This window comes from Petaurus breviceps, unplaced genomic scaffold, assembly GCF_028583685.1.
Source record: "Petaurus breviceps papuanus isolate PSGF00001 unplaced genomic scaffold, PetGlider_PUasm1.0 118, whole genome shotgun sequence".
NCBI lineage: Eukaryota > Metazoa > Chordata > Mammalia > Diprotodontia > Petauridae > Petaurus > Petaurus breviceps.
The window spans coordinates 15,607,326-15,627,167 of NW_027185616.1; the positions used below are offsets into that span (position 1 = coordinate 15,607,326).

The following is a 19,842-nucleotide window of genomic DNA, read 5'->3' on the forward strand; positions in this document are numbered from 1 at the left end:
TAGATAGATAGATAGATAGATAGATAGATAGATAGATAGATAGATAGATAGATAGATAAAAATCCTGTATCTTATGACATAGATGAAGCATTCATGGATGGAAAATGCTTTATAGAAATTAGTATGGGTTTTTAAGGTAACCTTTTGAACGAGTTTAAGAAGAGTACCCAGTTCACATCCAGATTTACTCATTCTTTCCATCTATTTTTCTGTTGTATTCCCTGGGTGAATTCTTTGGAATCGACATTTCGTACTTGTTTTCTTGTGCTTGACTCATTGTGTACCTAACAGCAACACTGGTTGGCAATAATACTGTGCCTTTAATGCCTTCTAATTTTGGCATAATCAGTGTATCCTGATATATTTGCAGGCTCTTTTACTCCCGGAGATATTCTATAAAAATTAAGGATAATTTGCTTAGCCATATTAGTTTGACAATGCTTTTTGGTGAAAATGGGTTTGTTATTTTATGACCACTTAGAAATGGGTGTTGTTGACTCAGTCTGGTAAAGGGAAAACAGCCCTCAATTTCCATCAACTTCATAGTGACCCTTCCTTGATAATATATTATTTCTCCAAATAAAGAGTTCTAAGATTTCTACAACCTTGGCTGTAGCTAGAAGGAATTTATTAAGTATTCAAAAATGTACAACTATTCAAATGACAGAGAGAGATAAGAAATGAACTTTTGTATATGATTAAATGTTCCTTTGGTTTTAAAATATCAGGCATCTCTAAGGCAGAACAAAAAAATTGTAGTGCTGACATTCTTTACTTCAAATGTAATATCATTTAACTGCCAACATTTCAATAACTTGAAAATGCTAAAGGAGATCATCAATTTCAAATAGTAGAAGAGTTTGCCATATGTCAATAACATAGATCATTGTCATCTCCTATACAATGATGAGATTAGCATGACTTCTAAGGAACATATTCCCTTGCTTTCAGAGCATTGATATGGTTAATTTTCCATAATGAAAGAGAAAACTTAATAGTGACTAATCCTATGCAAATTATAAACCTATACTACTACCAATGCTAATAGCATTTATAGAATACTTTAAGGTTTGTAAAATATTTTACATAAAGTATCTCATTTGGTTCTTGCAACAACTTTATAAGGTAGGTGCCATTATCTCATTTTATGGATGAGGAAATTCATCAGAGAGTTTAAATGATTTTCCCATGGTTACTTAGCTAGTAAGAGTCTGGGAACAGAATTTGAACTCCTGTTTTCTTGTCCCTGCATCCAATGGTCTATCTGACATCTTCTAGCTGCCTCTAGACTAAATGACCACTGAGGTCCCTTGCAACTCTAAAATTCTGTGAGTCTGATTCTATAAGTTATCCTCATTCCAAGGGCAGTAATCTGTTGTTATATTTCACTGACAACAGAATAAAGTGAAATGGTTCTCATTAAAATCATAGGATGGAATGAAAAAAGAGTTTACTCACAGTGTAATTACATAGTAGGGAGAAAGAAACTCATAAAGTTGAGTCTGTTAGTTGTAAATATCTTTTAAGATATATTTTTAAAGCAATTGGGGTTAAGTAACTTGTCTGTTAGTTGGAAACATCTTTTAAGAATTTTTTTTAAAGCAATTGGGGTTAAGTAACTTGCCCAAGGTTACATGGTCAGTAATTTTGTGTAGGTGTTAAGTATCTGAGGCCAGAACCAATCCCAGGTTCTCCCGACTCTGGGGCCAGCACTCTTAATCACCGAGCTACCTAGCCGCCCCTATCTATTAAGATATTAAAGAAAGCAATTGTAATCCAATTTATTAGTGCATACTTATGAAATCAAATAGAGATATTCTGACCCTTTGGCTTATATAAAGGGTCATGTAGGAATACAGGCCCTCCAAGAAACAGGAACGATAATAGCATTGTTTGGAACAGTCATTAAAAGTTTATCCACTCTTTTGCATATTGAGAGGGTAGTGTAAGAAAGCTTATGAGTATCAAGCATCCTGTTGTATTACAGTAGTGTGAAGATTAAGTGGAACAAAGCAAAATAATTAAATGTGATGATATACAATAAACCTTGGGACTGTAAACCATCTTTAAAATTATGCTACATCCTCTTAAAACCCTGTACAATCTGTCCCTTTCCTATCTTTCCAGTCTTCTTCTATTTTACTCTTCTCCACCCCAGGCTAAGATCCAACTATGTTGGTCTATATGCTGTTCCTCACAACTCCTTTCATTTGCACTGGGTAGCGACCATGCCTGAGATGCCCTCCTTCTCCACCTCCAACTCTTACTTTCTCTAGTTTCCTTCAATAGCAGGCTAAACTGACTCCCATGAATGCCTTCCCTCGCAGGTATATTTTACATATTTTACATGTCATCTTTGCCATTCGAATGTGAGCTTCCTGAAGGCATGGGTCGTGTTTTTGTGTTTCTTTACTTCCAGAGGGCTGAGAACAGTACCTAGTGCATAGGAAATACTTAATAAATGTTCGTTGACTGACTTGGTGTGATCACTTATTTTACACAAAATGGCACTATGCTCACAAAATTTTGACATTTTTAATGAAATCATACTTTTATCACAATGAATATTAATCCTTAAATTTATCAAGAATAATGATTTTACTTTTCAGAGAAAGTAGAAAATAGGTATTTTCAATAAGATACTTATAATAACATTTCTTGTATTCATCTTCCTTAGAACGCCATTGTCCCACTTTTCAGAAGCCTAAAGGTGTGACTATTCACCCATCAAGCTGTGGAAGAGGGCTAGCTAAGACTGGGACCGTGTGTCAATTAAGTTGTCCCCCGGGATTCGTTTTATCTGGAGCCAGGGGAGATGTGAGGTGCACCAATTCCGGGAAATGGAGTGCCAAAATTCAGGCAGCGGTTTGTAAAGGTACACAGTCTGTTTCTATGAACTAAAGGAAGAAATTATTGACCAATGCCATGTTAGCACAAGATGAACCATGCATGAAGTTCATGATCCACTATTTGTTCCATCATTATCATTCTCCATCAATGGAACACCCTTTGGATGTATGGAATCCTACTAAGTGCTCAAAGGTTTACATAGTCATTTTGTTGTATCTCTTGAATTCAGTGAGTTTATAATTCCACGAACACTCTAACTTTGTAAATGTTTATTATAAGGTACAGTTTGTGTTGTTCTCTTTTATTCTGGGAGAATTAAGTATTGCCCAGGAAAACGCATCTTCAATGGTTGGAAGTAGATTCCAGGAAAATAAACTATTATGTTTATGTAACATGATAAGCTCCTAGAAAGATATCCCAAGTTCTAGGTACTTTTTGAGTTAGGATCCTCTTCAAATCACAGCTCATGAGACCTACAGTTATGTTTGCTTCCATTAGTTAGCTTGAAGACACAGTTCATTCAAAGCAAAGACATTTGATGAAATAGCATAGTAATAAAGTAACAATAGACTATTACCTCTATAAACTTTGAGGTCACTTTTTCCAAAATATGCACACCTATATAGGGATCACAAATGGCGCAATCACACATCAAGAATCTATGTGGTCAAAGCAATTTGTGCAGAGGCAATTCCAGGATACATATGTTAAAGGACAATTCATCTCTCCCAAAATTCAAAGATACTGATATCTAATGGTGCTTCTCTCTAATGCTCCTTCCCATGAGACTTTGCTCCCAGATTCTTCCTGCCAACTTTTTTTCTGTTATGCCTCATATCTTCATTCCAGTTAGTCTTTGAGACTATACAGATATGTTTAAGACCTAATACTCTGTCCTTCCATCCACTGAGGTGGAGGGAATGCTGAGTTTAATGACCATCTCCTTTTAAATGGATGACTACAATTCATCCCTCTCAGCCTATTTTGATGAAGGACCTCAGTCATCTCTTTCAGACAATGGTATTTAGCTCTTGCTCTCAGCCAAGCTGCTCATATAATCCACCATATAAACCTAGGCTAAGGTTCTTTCTGTTCCTGAGGGTTTTCAACTCTTATTCTTTAAACTATACTTTCTTTACTTCTCATCAGAGCCCTGATTCAAAATCTCATCTAACACGATCAGAAATCCAGTTGTTATCATTCTTTCTGTGCATACTTACATATGAATATGTTATCTTCTCTGATAGAATGTAAACTCATTGAGGGTAGGCATTTCACTGCCTAGAACAGTGCCTGGTTCACAGAAGGGGTATAATAAATGTTCGTTGAACTAAATTTAACATTCAATAGTCGATGAAGCAATTTGTTTCTTCCTCCAGTGTCAAACTCAGTGTCTTGCCCAAAGTAAGCCCTTACTTTTTCTAACTGAACCAACAACTAGTTTTTTGCTTCACCTTTGGGTGCTAGAAGAGAAAAGAGGGACTCAACACCACCTCCTTTACCAACTCCATAACTCTTTACTATTTCATGCTTTCCTCTTCCCTACTCTGTTCAGGAAATTCAGGAATCCCTCTAGTTCTATCAGAAAACTAATGCTTTGTCTATCTTTCTCTGCATCAGAGGTATGTAAGTCCCAAACCTGAAACTTGAAAAGACAGAAAATCTCAGATGAAACAACCCATGTCAGTTACTTCCAAAAAATTCTTGTGGGCACACAACCTTGAAGGAATTTTCAGAAACAATAATTGCTGAAGGGAAAGAGGAAAAAAAATGTTCAGTGGTCAAAATTCTAACTCCACTTCTGCCAGATTGCTATATAAATCTAGTTAAATTTCCATCCTTTAGGAAACACAATTGCAAAAGACATAGTACTGAAAAGGGAAGCAGGTGGGGATCCAGGCCCAATTTCTGTAATACTACTTATTTCTGGGATTCTGCATACTGATTTTTAATATGCATTTATCATTGTCATATTTTAAATCAGCACAAACTTATTTTAATAGACATCAGGTATGCAACTTACCTACCATATCTAGAAATGTATTTTTGAATATTTCATGTTTTTTGAGGCAGTTAGTATTAAGTGACTTGCCCAAGGTCACACACAGCTAGTAAGTTTTTGATGCCGGATTTAAACTCAGGTCTTTCGGACTCCGGGGCTGGTTTTCTATCCATTGTGCCACCTAGTTGCCCCTATATTGCATTTTTAACAACATGTATTAAGGGACAACTAAGTGGCACAGTGTAGAGCACTGGCCCTGGAGTCAGGAGGATCTGAGTTTAAATCTGGCCTCAGACATTGACACCTACTAGCTGTGTGATCTTGGGCAAGTCACTGAGCCCCAACTACCTTGCCTTCCCCCTCCAAAAAACAAAGCAAAAACACCATGTATTGATTGTTTTTGCATGACCCTCATTTCCAGATCTATCCTTTCTCCTCTCTACTACCCAATGATCTCCTTTTTTAATAAAGAATTTTAAAAAGAGAGAAGGGGAGAAAAAAGCAAAACTAATCAATATCACTGAAGTCTGATTGTATATGCAGTATCCCATACCCATGATCCCTCTCTTCTGTAAAGAAGGGAGGAAGATAATGTGCATTTATTATTAAAGAAAGAAACTTCCTCCATGAAGTTTTCTTGTAGAATTGTAATGTTTTAGGCTTTTGTTGTTTTGTTCTTAATGGAGTTCCACAAAATTGTTTGGAAAATTTAACTTTAACTCGAGTTCAGAATGAGGTTAAGGAGTGGGTCTTGATGTGTTTTGCAATCCTAAAGCTGCTGTTTTGGCTTCCAGATTTATTAGTTAGCCACGCAATAAAAGTATCAGAGGAAGTGGTTCCGTTTCCTTAAGCCTCCTAAGCAAGGGGGAATTTGATGTTACTTCTCTTCTTCCTTGCTAGTGAGCTTGGAGACCATTTATTTTCTAGCACTGTAATTTAGATTAGTAACCCAATATTATTTATCAAGTGTTTGGGAGAGATGCTCTGGTCCAGGGGGAAAATTAAAATTCTTTAAAATTACCAGATGAGCTAAAAATTTGAACTGTATTGGCTTCAGTCTCTGTATGGAGGATTGACTTTCAGAGCGACAGGAAACTACAGAGATCTTGCCTCCACTGCATGTGAGGGAGGAATTATTTGTCCAATATAATACTGTGGTTTTGCAAATATGAGTAAACACTGACACCTGTTTTCTGTGGGGTTTGCCTCGCCTGAACTTCTTTCAAACCTTGGAAAATAATCAGTGTGGGAGCTGGAGGCAGTATAATACAAGAGAAAGATTTGGATTTAGAGGGACCAGAGTTCAGATCCCAACTCTGATGCTTAATATTTGTGTCACCCTAATTTTCCTGAACCTCTAGTTTGTCATTTCTACAGATGGGGTATATTAGATGACCTCTAATATACCTCTAATGCTGGCAGCTAGGTGGCATCATGGCTAGGGCACCAGGCAGGGAGTCAGAAAGACCCGAGTTCAAATTTGACTTCAGATATTCACTAGTTATGTGACCCTGGGCAAGTCATTTAACTCTGTCAGTCTCCGTTTCCTCTTCTGTAAAATGAGCTGGAGAAGAAAATGGCAAACCATTGCAGTATCTCTGTCAAGAAAACCCCAAATAGGGTCACAAAGAATTGGACACAACTGAAGTGACTGACCACCACCATTGATAAGAACTTCCAGAATATTCACCAAATAAATCTCCCTCGTGATGACTTGTACTAACCCAAATATTACAAGAAAATTTGGCAAATGAAGATAAGATGTTAAATCCACAAAAAGATGAGTCCATTCTTTTTTCCCTATGATTACAATAAGTTATATTACCAGTTATGGGCATAATTTTCTCCAGAATCCTGGTGGTGGTTCTTTAAATGACTTTATTGGCATAGATTTTAAGACATTATGTATATTCCTTTTTTTAAGTATTTGAATAATTTTACACCTTTTTGGTCAGATATGATTTTACTGGTATAGGGAATTTCAATGATGTAGTCTCTTTTACCAAATGCAGATCAGTTGCTATTCTTCAACTTGCAGCCTTAAGAGAATTCCCTGAGTCTCTAAGAAGTTGACTTGCCTAGGGTCACACAATCAGAAGCAAAATTTAAAACCAGGTCTTCTAAACACTAAGGCTACTTTTCTATATATTATTCCATGCTATTTTTCAGATATTAAAAAATAAGTAATCACCTTTCTACCTAGAAATCCAAGTTAATTTTAAAAAGCATTTATTAATTATACATTATCTGCAAGACACTATACTAGGGGATCAGAATGAAAAGACAAAATTTTAAAGGAATTTACATTTTACTGTGGGCTGAGAGAAAGAAAAAAAGGAAAGAGAACAAAGAAGATAACTTTCTCCCTGCCAGTCCTTTTAAGATACTAACATTCTTTATTAACTCCAAGTTCTCAAATACTCAGATAGAGTTGTGATCCCATCAATACAGGTGTTCCCTCCAATGAAGCAAATCAGAAGCCCATTATGAATAGCTTTTGTCTATGTCCTTAGATTAGCTACCCAAAATGAAAAGTAAGTTAAAAAAAAAACATTTCATCACAACTGACTTTTCTAAACCATCCAGGTTCATTATAAAAAAGGATTTTACATACACCCAGAAATAACTGGCCGTGTGACCTTGAGCAAGTTACTTAACCCCGACTGCTTTAAAAAAAAAAGGATTTTACAGTCCTTAAGGAGTTATGAAATGTAAGCTATTATCATAATTACTATGCAAATGATTTACATTCTGATAGATGTATAACATTCCTGAATGATGTTGACCACATGACCTTTCCAGCAGTCATTCCCATTGATCTTCCCATTCATCCCCAACTGGTATTGGCTTTGGCTAGTGAGACACTCAGAGACAACACCTTTCCCCACTACATCTTCCTGAAACTCTAATCCCTAAGAGACTTGGCCCTCCTCTTCCTCAACCCACAGCCTGTCCCTCATCCTAGAGACTATCTTCTCAGATTCTGTCTCTTTGTTTCCATAGAAACCTGGACGTCTTTAGAGAATAACTCATCCTCTTTAGTGATAATTGCTCCTTTTCTGATTCTTTCAGTCATGGTCAGAGAGGTTCCCCTTTGTCATCTTCATACCCTCCTGCCATCTTCATTCATCACCCTCTCCCCCTTTAAATTTCCCTCCATTTCTAATACTGTAGCTCAGTCTTTGTTACTGCTATTACTGATCTCTAGGTCATTCTTCCAGCTTTTTGAATTTTAGTGCTTGTCTTATAGTTTTTCTCTCTACTCCCTTCTGTCATGCTTAGGGACTTAAGTATTCATGTTGATGTACCTTCCAACACTTTGATCTCCCAACTCACTGTCCTTCTCAACTCCCATCACATCTGTCTTTTGGCTACTTCACATACTTCCCAGAGGGCTGGTCAGCCTTAGGCCTTACCATCCCACAAAACTTCCTTGATGACACTGAATTTGGACAGTCCCTTCTCTGAAGATAATCCCATTCTCTTCATTCTTCCTCAAATTTATTACTCCTATACCCACTCTTTCACCTCTCACTCATCTTCATTCTTTCAATCTTTCCCTATTCTACCAGCATACCACTCTGCTTTGACCTCACTTTCTCCCTTTCATACCTTTGATCCTATAATTAAAGAATTTAACTATGTATCATCTTCATCTGTGAATCTCTTGCCCTTTAATACCTTTCAAACCCTCCTCCACTCCTATTCCTGTACTGCTAAAAAAAAAAAGTGCAAGGAAACCACGAAATCCTATTGGTTGGGTTCACTGCCAATTAATATTATCTAATCCTGATGACACCTTCAATGCTGACCAGTAATTCTTTCTTCTTCTCTGACTCATCACTCCCAAAAGTGAAGGTATCAGACCTTCTCCTCCAGCCTCCATTATCACCATCCAACGTGTTCCCTTTTAGATGATGACAATGACTCTCACCTGACTAAGAAAATCAAGGACACCTTTTGTAAGCTCCTCCATCTCCCCCACTTCACACTTTAAATGTTCAACACAGTAGAGAGAGCACTGGGACTGGAATCAGGAAGACCTGAATTAAAATCTGGCCTCTGACACTTATTAACTATGTGACCCTGGGCAAGTCACTTAACCTCTGATCCAGGTTTCCTTCACTACAAAATGAGGATATCAATAGACCCTACTCCCAGGGTTGTTGTGAGAATCGGTTGAGATAATATTTGTAAAGTGATTAGCACAGTACCTGACTCATAGTAACTAGTGCTATATAAATGTTAGTTAATAGTAGTAGTTGTCATCATCATATTTACCTTTCAGGGTTGCTGTAAGGCTCAAACGAGAGAATATTGTAAAGTGTTTAGCACAGTACCTGGCATATATTTTTTGAGGGGGGAAGGCAGGGCAGTTGGGGGTAAGTGACTTGCCCAAGGTCACAGAGCTAGTAAGTGTTAAGTGTCTGAGGCTGAATTTGAACTCAGGTCCTCCTGATTCCAGGGCTGGTGCCCTATTCACGCACCACCTAGCTGTCCCAGTACCTCGCACATATTAAGCACTAAATTAATGCTTGTTTCCTTTTTCTTTTTCCTTCCTTAAGTATTCATTCGTGCATTCATTCATGTTCCTCTCATGTGAACCAGTTTCTAAAGAAGATGGGACTCCTATCCAAGAATGATAATATCTCTTCTAATGTGTTAGATCCCATATCCTACCATCTTTTCTTGGAGCTTGTCTTTATTAAACATTTTTCTCATCTTCAATTCTATCTTGACATACTAGCTCCTTTCCTGCTGCCTAGAAAGATAATCAGGTTAGTCTTATCCTGAAAAAAAATCTACAGGATCTCATCATCCCCTCGAGCCATCATCCTGTGTATAGCTCTCCTTTCCAGTGTTAAATTCCTAGTCATCTCTACTTACTGACTTCTCTTCCTCCCTGTCTACATACTCTTCAGTCCCTTATTATGTTGCCTAAAATCCATCGCCTTACTGAAACTGTTTTCTCAAACGTTACCAGTAAACTCTTTGCTGCTAAGTCTGAGTGCCTTTACTCAGTCCCAGACGTCCTTGAGCTCTCTTCAGCTTTTGATACTGTTGATCGCCTCCTCTGCCTGGGTACTTACTTCTGAAACACTGCTCTCTCCTGATTCCTCTCCTACTTCTAGGGCCATTCTTTTATAATCCTCTTCTCCTACCCTTTAAACATGAATGCCCCTAATGGTTATAAAATGAGAATTATAGCAGCATCTACTTCATAATGTTACTATGAGGATCGAACGAAATAATAGTAGAATGCTTTACAAACCATAAAACATGATATAAATTTCACCTGTAGTAATTAGCACTCTTATTTCTCTTTTCTGAGCGCTCTTCTCCATCTAAACTCCTCAACTATTATCTCTATACAGATGACTCCCAGATAGTCCGAAATTCTCTCTTGACTTCTAGGTCTGTGCTGTCAACTGCTTGTGGGACGTTTCCATCAGGCAGTCTCACTGGCATTTCAGACTAAACCTGTTTAAATTGGAAACATCCCCCTATCTGTTAATGGTAACATAAGCCTTCCAGTTATCTGAATTTTTAACTTGAGAATCTTCTCTCTCTCTTATCCCGCATAGTCTGTTGCCAAAAATTGTTGGTTTTATTGGTTTAATATCTTTTAGACCTATCTTCATGTTTCTACTCCCACAGCCACCAAGCTAATTCACGCTTTAATTCCCTCTCCCTTGGACTACTGTAATAACCCTCATTTGATTATCCTTAAGTTTTCCTCCTCTTCAATATTTCTTCCTCGTAGTTGCCAAAAATATCTACCTAAAGGATAAAATATGACCATCCCAAGGACCTTCAGGACCTCCTTATTATCTCTAGTAGAAAATAGCTTTCAGTTTGGAATTGAAGACCCTCCACCATCTTATTTCAATCTAACTCTCCAGCCATATTTCCTCGTGCACTTATTTTATAGTTTATGTTTTTACCAGATTTGATATTTTATTTCCTGATCCTGTTCATTCATATAAGCCAGCCTCCATATCTAGAATTCAGCCCCTTCTCATTTCTTCATCTTAGGTCCTTGGTTTTCCTTCATTGCTCAATTCAGTTACCAGCTCCCCTTTGAATATTCCCTGTTCCTCCATCCCTCAGGCATATTCTCACTCTCTTCAAATTACTTAGAATTTACTTACCTGAGCACATGATGAATCCACCACTATCCCTTGCCCCCACTAAAATGTGTACTTCCTTTGAGGCAAGAATTTTTCAATTTTTATCCTATCTCCAGTATGAGAGATAACATCTCCAAGTATGATGTTATACATCATACTTGCTTAACATGAGTTTATTGAATCAGATCAAAACTTTAATGAATGAGTTATATTATGAATCAGTGTATTTATATTTTTTCTTTATATATTTTCTGAGTTAGATGTGGAGGTTCCTCAAATCACCTGTCCTAAAGACATTGAAGCCAAGACCCTAGAACAGCAAGACTCTGCTAATATTACTTGGGTTGTACCAACAGCAAAAGATAATTCTGGTGAAGAGGTAAGATATGCATATAGATGGAGTATATGATTTCAAACCACCTACACATGTTCTTTTATTTGTCTGGTATTTGCAAAATATACTACTATCAACCCAAGTTTTAATGCATACTCTTTAGGAGTTGCAATCTCCAATTGAGATTACAAATTTAAAACTTATCTGTCTTAATGAATTTTCTGTCTTAGCTATCGTAAAGAATTGTTCTACCTTTCAGTAAGATTATTTGATAAGGGAAGTTTTGACCTTAGCCAAGGTTTAAATGTCTGAAAAGGGACCTTAGAGATATTATCTGGACAGAGGTTTAGATGATTTTAGAAATCCTTCAATCCCTCATTTGTAAAGAATATGAAGCAGAAGTGATTTGGCACAGCTTTCTGACATACATACAGTATTTTACATGTAATTGTGTGGAATGATCTATCAGTTGCTAGTCTGACAATCCAGAAATGTAAACTTGTACCTAAACAAGTGTCCTTGAATCTGTTATAGTAATACGCACATTTTGGAAGGGAATACTCCACCTTTCATTCACCTACAATTAGATACACTTCCATTGTAAGTCAACCTACTTTTCAAGGAAGGTTTGTCAGTGGAAGATTGTACCAAAAACTCTTTGCTTTGAACTATGAATTGTGCAGATTCATCAATGGATATTCTGGGTTGTTTTTTTAAAGACAAATGGGAATTAGAATATGAAAGTGAGTTATAGTCAGGAAAATATAGTCCGATGAGACATGGTTCGGAAGGCCAATTTTCCGAACTCCATTTTGTTACTGTGTCTGGTTTTTAAGATAGATATGAATATATACAAATATGTGTACGTATCTATCACAAGGATCTAAGAAACCTCAATTCGTCATTTGTAAAATAAATGATAAAATCTGGTCACTTAGAATAATAAGGATTTATCATAGTTATAACCTTCAGCCCTTAGAGAAAAAATATACCACCTAAGTACAAGATTGGCTTATGTCTCAAAATGGACATTCAGACATAATTTTAACAAGAATGTTTAGAAAGTATTCACTCTTTTCACAATTCTAGTTTCATTTGAAATTAAACACAATAAATTTAAGTGTGTTGAAATATGTCTTTAAAGAGTACATTATACTATCAGTGTTGAATTTAAATATGAAGAAAAAAAAAACACCTTACTTATTTCCAAAAGGTATCGATTCACGTTACTCCAGCTTTTTCACCACCTTACCTTTTTCCAATTGGAGAGGTTGCTATCACATATACAGCAGTTGACCAGTCCAGAAACCAGGCCCGTTGTACATTCAATGTCAAGGTTATTGGTAAGTTCTCTTCAGAAATATTTGGATGAAGTTCTAAAAGCGACCTAGAATCTATTTCTCATTTCCCTCTTTACCTTGTAGCAATAAATCCCAGCCTTCCTGAAAATCCAACAAAGCACAGCATTCATATCATATCATGAGATCATGAAAATTTACCATTCATCTATGCTAGGTTGTCAAATGTTATATGGTTATTTTTTTAAAAAAATAAAGTTTTTAAGTTGAAGATTTTTTAAAATATTCCTTGCAATAATGTGATAACATTACTAAGGTAGAAATCTATCTCTGCCCTATATACTGTAACTTTTACTATCCATAACTAAAGTATAGGGTAAGAAAGATTTGAGCTCAAACCCTACCTCTGACACATGCTAGTTGTGTGGCTGGGGCAAGCCTCTTAACTTTTAAGTCATCCAGATAACTCTCTTGGCATTATAAGTTAGAGAACAGTTGATGATTTTACTTCAGAAGATTGAATTCCCTTATGAGAAGTTTCCTATTTCCTACTGATGAATTCACCAGTCTGCCTTCACCACAACTTATGCAAATAGGAAACCTGAAAATTTTTATGAGCAATTAGTTCCTTATTAGTTATAATTCCAATGCTAATTCTAAAATTTACATTTTCATTTCAGCATGGAAAATACCTTGGCTTTGAGTCATTTAAAAACAATCTACTGAAATTAGCCCAGAAATATAATTTGATGGAGTACCTGCCAAAGTCCTTGTGTTTTCCATATGGAAAGAAAATTAGCTCCATAGTCATCAACCTGGAATGTGGATGAGTTTGCAGTATGTTTGGATACATATCTGGACACCGGTCCAATTTAAGATGTGGAAACCTGTAGGACAGATATTATCATTCTTCCATTCAAATAAGTGGTTTCAGTTGTCTACCTTGAGGTAGAAAGCTAAGCCCACGCTTCTACTGACCTCAGCCCAACCCTGACTTGATTGTGGTGCCACTCACTGTTGCTAATTAGAGAAAGGGAATCTAGTACCTTGAATTCGTATTTCATTTTTAAAATGTTGAACCAACATGATTTTGTTGGTTTGGAGGGGTTTTGGGTGGGGGGAGGAAAGGATCATGAATTTTTTAAAATGGCACATCAGATCTTCTATGGAAGATTAAAAGAAGACGTGAACAGATAACACCCAGTGAAAGGGCCTAGAGGCGTCATGGTTGTTATGGTGCATCACTAGGGAAGTGCCCAGGCTAGTTGGACTCTGGATCCATCATGATCTCAGAGTAGGAGCCTCTCATGATTCACTGACTGGCTCTTACTGCCTTTGTGCACCTCTTACTCATGCTTGATTGATGTGCTTCAGGGACCTAAGCTCTGGTTTTAGGGAACCTTGGAAACAGAAGTCACTCAGGAGGGAAAATAACCAGTATGCCAATAAAGTGTAGATGTTTCATTCATTTTGCTACTGATTGATTTAGCTTGTTCTCCATTAAATGTCTTTATTATGTCGATAGCTAAAACAGTAGCCACTGGGAGGAGGAGAAGCAGTAATAAACATGCATATGGTTACCAAGTTTAGTCACATAGTCATAAGACCCCACTAAGAATATTTAAGTCACCAACCTAAGGAGCCGATGATTGATGAAGTCACTGACTGACTCTGGATATAAACATTCTCAATCATATTTAACCTTGGGGGTGAGGGATAAGTGAAGATCCCTGGCCTTCCATCAGAGGACCTGGATTCAGATCGCACCTCCGATATTTGCTACTGATACATCAGTCCTTGGGCATGGAACTGGAAAGCTCTGAGTCTCACTTTGCTCATCCATAAAGTGAGGGTGATTGGACCAATTGACCTCTAAGAACATGTCCAATCTCTAAATCTGGGATCTTTTTTTTTTTTTGGCCTTTTGGAGGGCAATTGGGGTTAAGTAACTTGCCCAAGGTTACAGGGCTAGTTTTTTGTGTGGGTGTTAAGTGTCTGAGGCCGGAACTGAACTGAGGTCCTCCTGACTCTGGGGCCGGTGCTTTGTTCACTGCGCCACCTAGCCACCCTAAATCTGGGATCTTAAATTGCTGAGGAACAACACAGATAAAAACTCCCAAAAATGGAATGGGCTGCCTAGAGATATAGTAGCATCCCCTTTAATAGTGACCTCTGAGCAAAATTGGATGCCTGATAACCATTTATGTTTTAGAAAAGACTCTCCTTCAGGTATACGTAGACTTTGCAAGCCCTTTTAATTGTCTGTGCTTCAGTGACTCAGGATAGTGATCTAAAGTGTCAAGGATGGAGGAAGAACTATAAGGGTCCTGACAACAGGTAGCACCTTAAAGTCTGCTCGCTGCTTCAAAACTACTTTAGCTCCCCCAAAACCCTTCCCAAAAAAACCTATGCCAAAACAACTGAGGAATCAGAGAAACTGTCAATGTGTAATTCATCCCATCTGTACAGAGTTTATGCCAAAGATTCCCATCACCCTGCAGAGAAAATGAAATATGGACTTTCTCCTCACCTCCCCCCAATTTCTTTCTCTTCCCAAAAATTATTCATCCAGTTACATATTTATCCACACAAAGGGACAAAGGACCACGTGATATGCCCTAGGGGGGCTATAAATTAGCCCAAACAGCCTGTGTGCCCTGGCTTTGAGAGTCTAGAACTCTAGCAGTTGATTTGAAACAGAACACTGGCTCTGTAGTCAAAGCACTTGGGTTCAAATCTTACCCCTTGAAGTTTGCTATCTGTGTGACCTTGGGCATGTTACTTACCACTTCTGGGCCATAGTTTCCTCATCCCTAAGATAAGAAGTTGGCCTGTTAGGTCCTATTTAGCTCTAGCTCTATGAGCCTATGGTCTGCTGATCCTTTGATATTATGAACATACAGTCTTCTGTACTCTAATAGTTAATAGTGGTATGATCCTGGGCAAATTCCTTAAGGTCTCTGAGCATCAGTTTCCTCAGCTATTAAAAAAAAATACGAGGGCCAGCTAGATGGTGCAGTGGATAAAACACCAGCTTTAGAAGTTAGGAGGATCTGAGTTCAAATATAGCTTCAGACACTGACTAGCTGTGTGACCTGGGCAAGTCACTTAACCCACACATAATATGGGGGGTGGGGAGAGGAACCTTTGTATTACTTACCTCCCAGGGTTATTATGAAAAAGCTCTTTGGAAATTCTAAAACTCTATATAAATGTAATTTTGTTATTAATTATTGTTATCATTATTTAGGCTGAGCATTGCTATACCTACCTAGTTACTTCCTTTGGGTGAATGTTGTATTTCCACTATCAAGGCAGGCTGCACTGCCAAGGTACCTTTAGGTGGTCTCTCTTTCAGCAGACACAATGTGCCCACCATACATCAAAAATAGCTACAAGTACATACAAAGAAAAAAAAATCCACAGTCTACATGATACTATAGGGAGTCTTTGGATAAGGCATGTACAGACGCCCATTCTTTCTTGTGGCTATTCCACTCACTGTTTGGTTCAGAGCCTGTGGATAGCCCATTCAGTATTTAGTTTCTCTCTATGCTTTCATGTTCTTTAGATGTAGAACCGCCTGTCATTGATAGGTGCCGATCCCCACCTCCAATCCAGGGCCCCAAGAATGAGTATGCAGCAACCTGGGATGAGCCTCAGTTCTCAGACAACTCAGGTAAGGGAACCACCATTTGGTTTTTAGTTAAAATACATGATTGTCTGTCTTAATATAGTAAACAAAGTAGGGAATGGAAAACAAATGGCAGTTGTTAGAGTCAGCGACAACAACAAAAAGGATGGGAAAACACTTCAATGAAGTATAGCACAGTCAAAAGATCATTGGCCTTAGAAGGAAGTCAGTGGATTGGGGTTGTAGACCCAGACTTTCCAATGATTTGCAATTTCACTTTTGTCAATTTGCTTTGCCTCCTTGGGCCTGTTAGATAGATAGATAGATAGATAGATAGATAGATAGATAGATAGATAGATAGATAGATGGATGGATGGATGGATGGATGGATGGATGGATGGATGGATGGATAGATAGATAGATAGATAGATAGATAAAAATGACTAGGTGATATCTAATGCTTCTTCTCATTCTGTGATTTTTGTAATGCCAACAATTTTTTAGGTAATATAACATGAATGTCCATTTGTAACTAATGGTCAGTAGGGAGGAAATAAATATTAAGAACCAAATATTTTCCAGATTGTATGTAATGTGCTGCTGGGGATACAAGGACAAAAATGAAACAAAATGGGGGAAAGGGAGCTTGGTTTCAATCAAGAGAAACATCATGTAGATAGCTAATCTATAAGACACAGTTGAGTCCCAGTCTATTTAAGGGTTTAGGGCAGTTCCCCAGGGAATTGAGAAGTAGGTAAGCTGAGGGTTTCTATGTGCCAGTAGACAATGTCTATATACTGTTACGGATGTAACAGGGACTCCCTCCTTTAACAGGGAGTCCACAAGCACTTAGGGGCACTAGAAAAAATGTCATGTAGAAGAAGTTATTTGAACTGAGTCATGAGGGAAACTAGGGCTGTCCAGAAACAGAGGTGAGGAAAAGGTACATCGCAGTCACATGGCAGACATGAGCAGGCTAAGAAGAAAGAAAAGGATGTCATCAGAGAGATGTTGGATTACAAAAGATGAGGGCTGGTTATATAGCTTGAAGAAGAGATAACCACTGGACAGATGGACCATGGAGTCCCCAGTAGCATTTAAGCATCAAGAGACTTAAAGAAAAGACTCTAACACATTGGAGAGTTCCCTTGTGGACAGTGTAAGGGAGGACCTGAATGATGAGTGGACACAGTTGGATTGTACAATGGAATACTGGAGAGAAACTGCATGTAGATGGGATTCCAGATCTATTGAAAATGCAGCGTGAATATAGTAAACTTGCAGTCAAGACCTAGTTTCAAATCCTGCCTCAGACAGTTAGTAATTGTGTGATCCTGGTCACATCACTAAATTCTCTTAGCCTTAATTCTTCATCAATATAATGAAAGGTGTAGGCTAAATGGTGTCTAAAGTCTTTTCCAACATGAAATCTTGGAATGTCTGATTACTGATAATACCTGTCCATGCTACTTTCTAGAAACTAACATATAATTGGGTAAATTATGGAATATCTGAGAAAATGTATAATCCATCAGGGCAGTGATTGGGCAATAGACTTGTACTTTTCTATTACCACTAATGTGCCTAACATAGTGTTATGTGCAAGCCTGTCCATAATATATATGCAGTTGAAAGATGCATAATGAATCAAAGAATGTAATGTAACAATAGCAAAATGAGTAAGTATCATTGCTTTGATGCTCAACTCATCGTTAGGTCCTATAGCCCAATAGGAAAATGTAGAAAGATAATATTTTTCATGTCTGGTATTAAGTGAAAAACAATAAATCCTAAACCTTTCCTACTCTTGCTCATTTTCATTATTTCTAGGAACTTTACTAAGCATCACTAGAAGTCATTCCCCAGGAGATCTCTTTCCCCAAGGAAGGACCACAGTACAATATACGGCAACAGATCCTTCTGGCAACAACAAGACGTGTGAGATTTATGTTGTCATCAAAGGTATGTATGCTTCTTAGGATTATGACCTGACCCTGCAAGGTGTTAAGTCAACAAACATTTATTTATTTATTTAAAGCAATCAGGATTAAGTAATTTGCTCAGGGTTACATGGCCAGTTATTTCTAGGTGTGGTGCTGAGTATCTGAGCCCAGATTTGATCCCCAGGTCATCCCAACACTGGAGCTGGTGCTCTTACTCACTGAGCCACCTGGCCGCCCTTAACAATTGGGGTTAAGTAACTTGCTCAAGGTTACATGGCCAGGTGTTTCTGGGTGGATGCTAAGTGTCTGAGCCCGGGATTCGATCCCCAGGTCATCCCGACACTGGAGCCGGTGCTCTTACTCGCTGAGCCACCTGGCCGCTCCCAACAAACATTTATTAAACACTATATGTTGGGCATTTTTCTAAACCCTGAAGATGCACCCTGATCCCCGCCCCCCCCCAAATTCCTACTTTCAAGGAATTCACAGTCTAATAAGGGAGATCATGTTTAAATTATTATGTACCAAAACAAATCCTATATAGAAGACAGATTGGAAATAATCAAAAAAGAGAAGGCACTTGAAATAAGAGGGGTTGGGACAGTCTTCCTATAGAAGGGACTTTAGCTGAGACTTGAAGGAAACCAGGAGTCAGAGATGATGGAGAGAGTTTCAGGCATGGGGGACAGCAAACAAAAAATACCAATCTTCTATGGAGTGTCATCTTCAAGAAGCAGTAAGGAAGCCAATGTCACTAGATAATATAATACATGGAGAGTAGTAAGGTATAAAGAGACAAAGAAGGGGCCAAGTTATGAAAGGTTTTTAAAACACATACAATTTATGTATGATCCTGGAGGTATTTGGAGCTACTGGAGTTTGCTGAAAGGAAGGGCGAAATGGTCAGGTCTATGTTTTAGGAAGACCTATTTGTCACCTGAGTGGAGGACTGACTGAATGTGGTTTGTATGCGGGTCAGGGCTGCTTTTGCATCAGAAGTGTCTAGAATTCCAAAGGAGCTCCAAACTTGTCCTGGGCTGAGAAAATGTCTCACCCTGATGTTTTATTGGTTATGCCACTCCGGAATCCCATTTCAGGTGTCATTTTAGTTATCTGGAGGAGAAAGTTAAGAGAGTTCACTGCAAAGCTCCCTTTCATCTGCCATCTTGGTTCTACCCACCTCAAGGCCTGCTTTTTCCACTCCATTTAGTGAAAAAAAAAGAACAAGAAAGAATATTGTTTTAAAGCAAAACATTGACACTGTTCTTGTCTAGATTTCTGATATTCCTTGTTGTCAGATGCCTTCCATCAACATTTCATCAACTATTCTCTCATGGAATAATGAAGTAGTCTCATATTCTTATTATCATGATATTTACTTGAGGGGGATAATGGGGAGAGGGGTTGATAGATTCTGAAAAATTCATTTCTCTGTCATATAGTTTTGTCCAGATTGTTTTCAATTTTAATGAGGGAATGGCGGAAGCAGCCCTATCAACCTAGGAGTGCTTATGGCTTTTCCTAAACATAAAAGTATACAGCACCCAATTAGCCATGCTTTTAGTAGCATTTGCAAAACAATTTTTTTTCCATCTTTAACTCCAAGAGTTCAATGTAAACCTTTTTTTAAGAGTAGTAGGAAAATAAGAA

At 37.9% G+C, this 19,842-nt stretch overlaps 1 protein-coding gene across 1 annotated transcript in view; it reads left to right on the plus strand.

The window, feature by feature from the left end:
• SVEP1 (sushi, von Willebrand factor type A, EGF and pentraxin domain containing 1) overlaps nucleotides 1-19,842 on the plus strand; it is a 355,921-nt gene that overhangs the window by 160,964 nt on the left and 175,115 nt on the right. Inside the window, exons 7-11 of the mRNA XM_069086632.1 lie at nucleotides 2,678-2,875; nucleotides 11,244-11,362; nucleotides 12,531-12,660; nucleotides 16,187-16,294; nucleotides 18,080-18,211. Coding sequence (XP_068942733.1) covers nucleotides 2,678-2,875; nucleotides 11,244-11,362; nucleotides 12,531-12,660; nucleotides 16,187-16,294; nucleotides 18,080-18,211 — 687 coding nt within the window. The remainder of the gene's footprint in view (nucleotides 1-2,677; nucleotides 2,876-11,243; nucleotides 11,363-12,530; nucleotides 12,661-16,186; nucleotides 16,295-18,079; nucleotides 18,212-19,842) is intronic.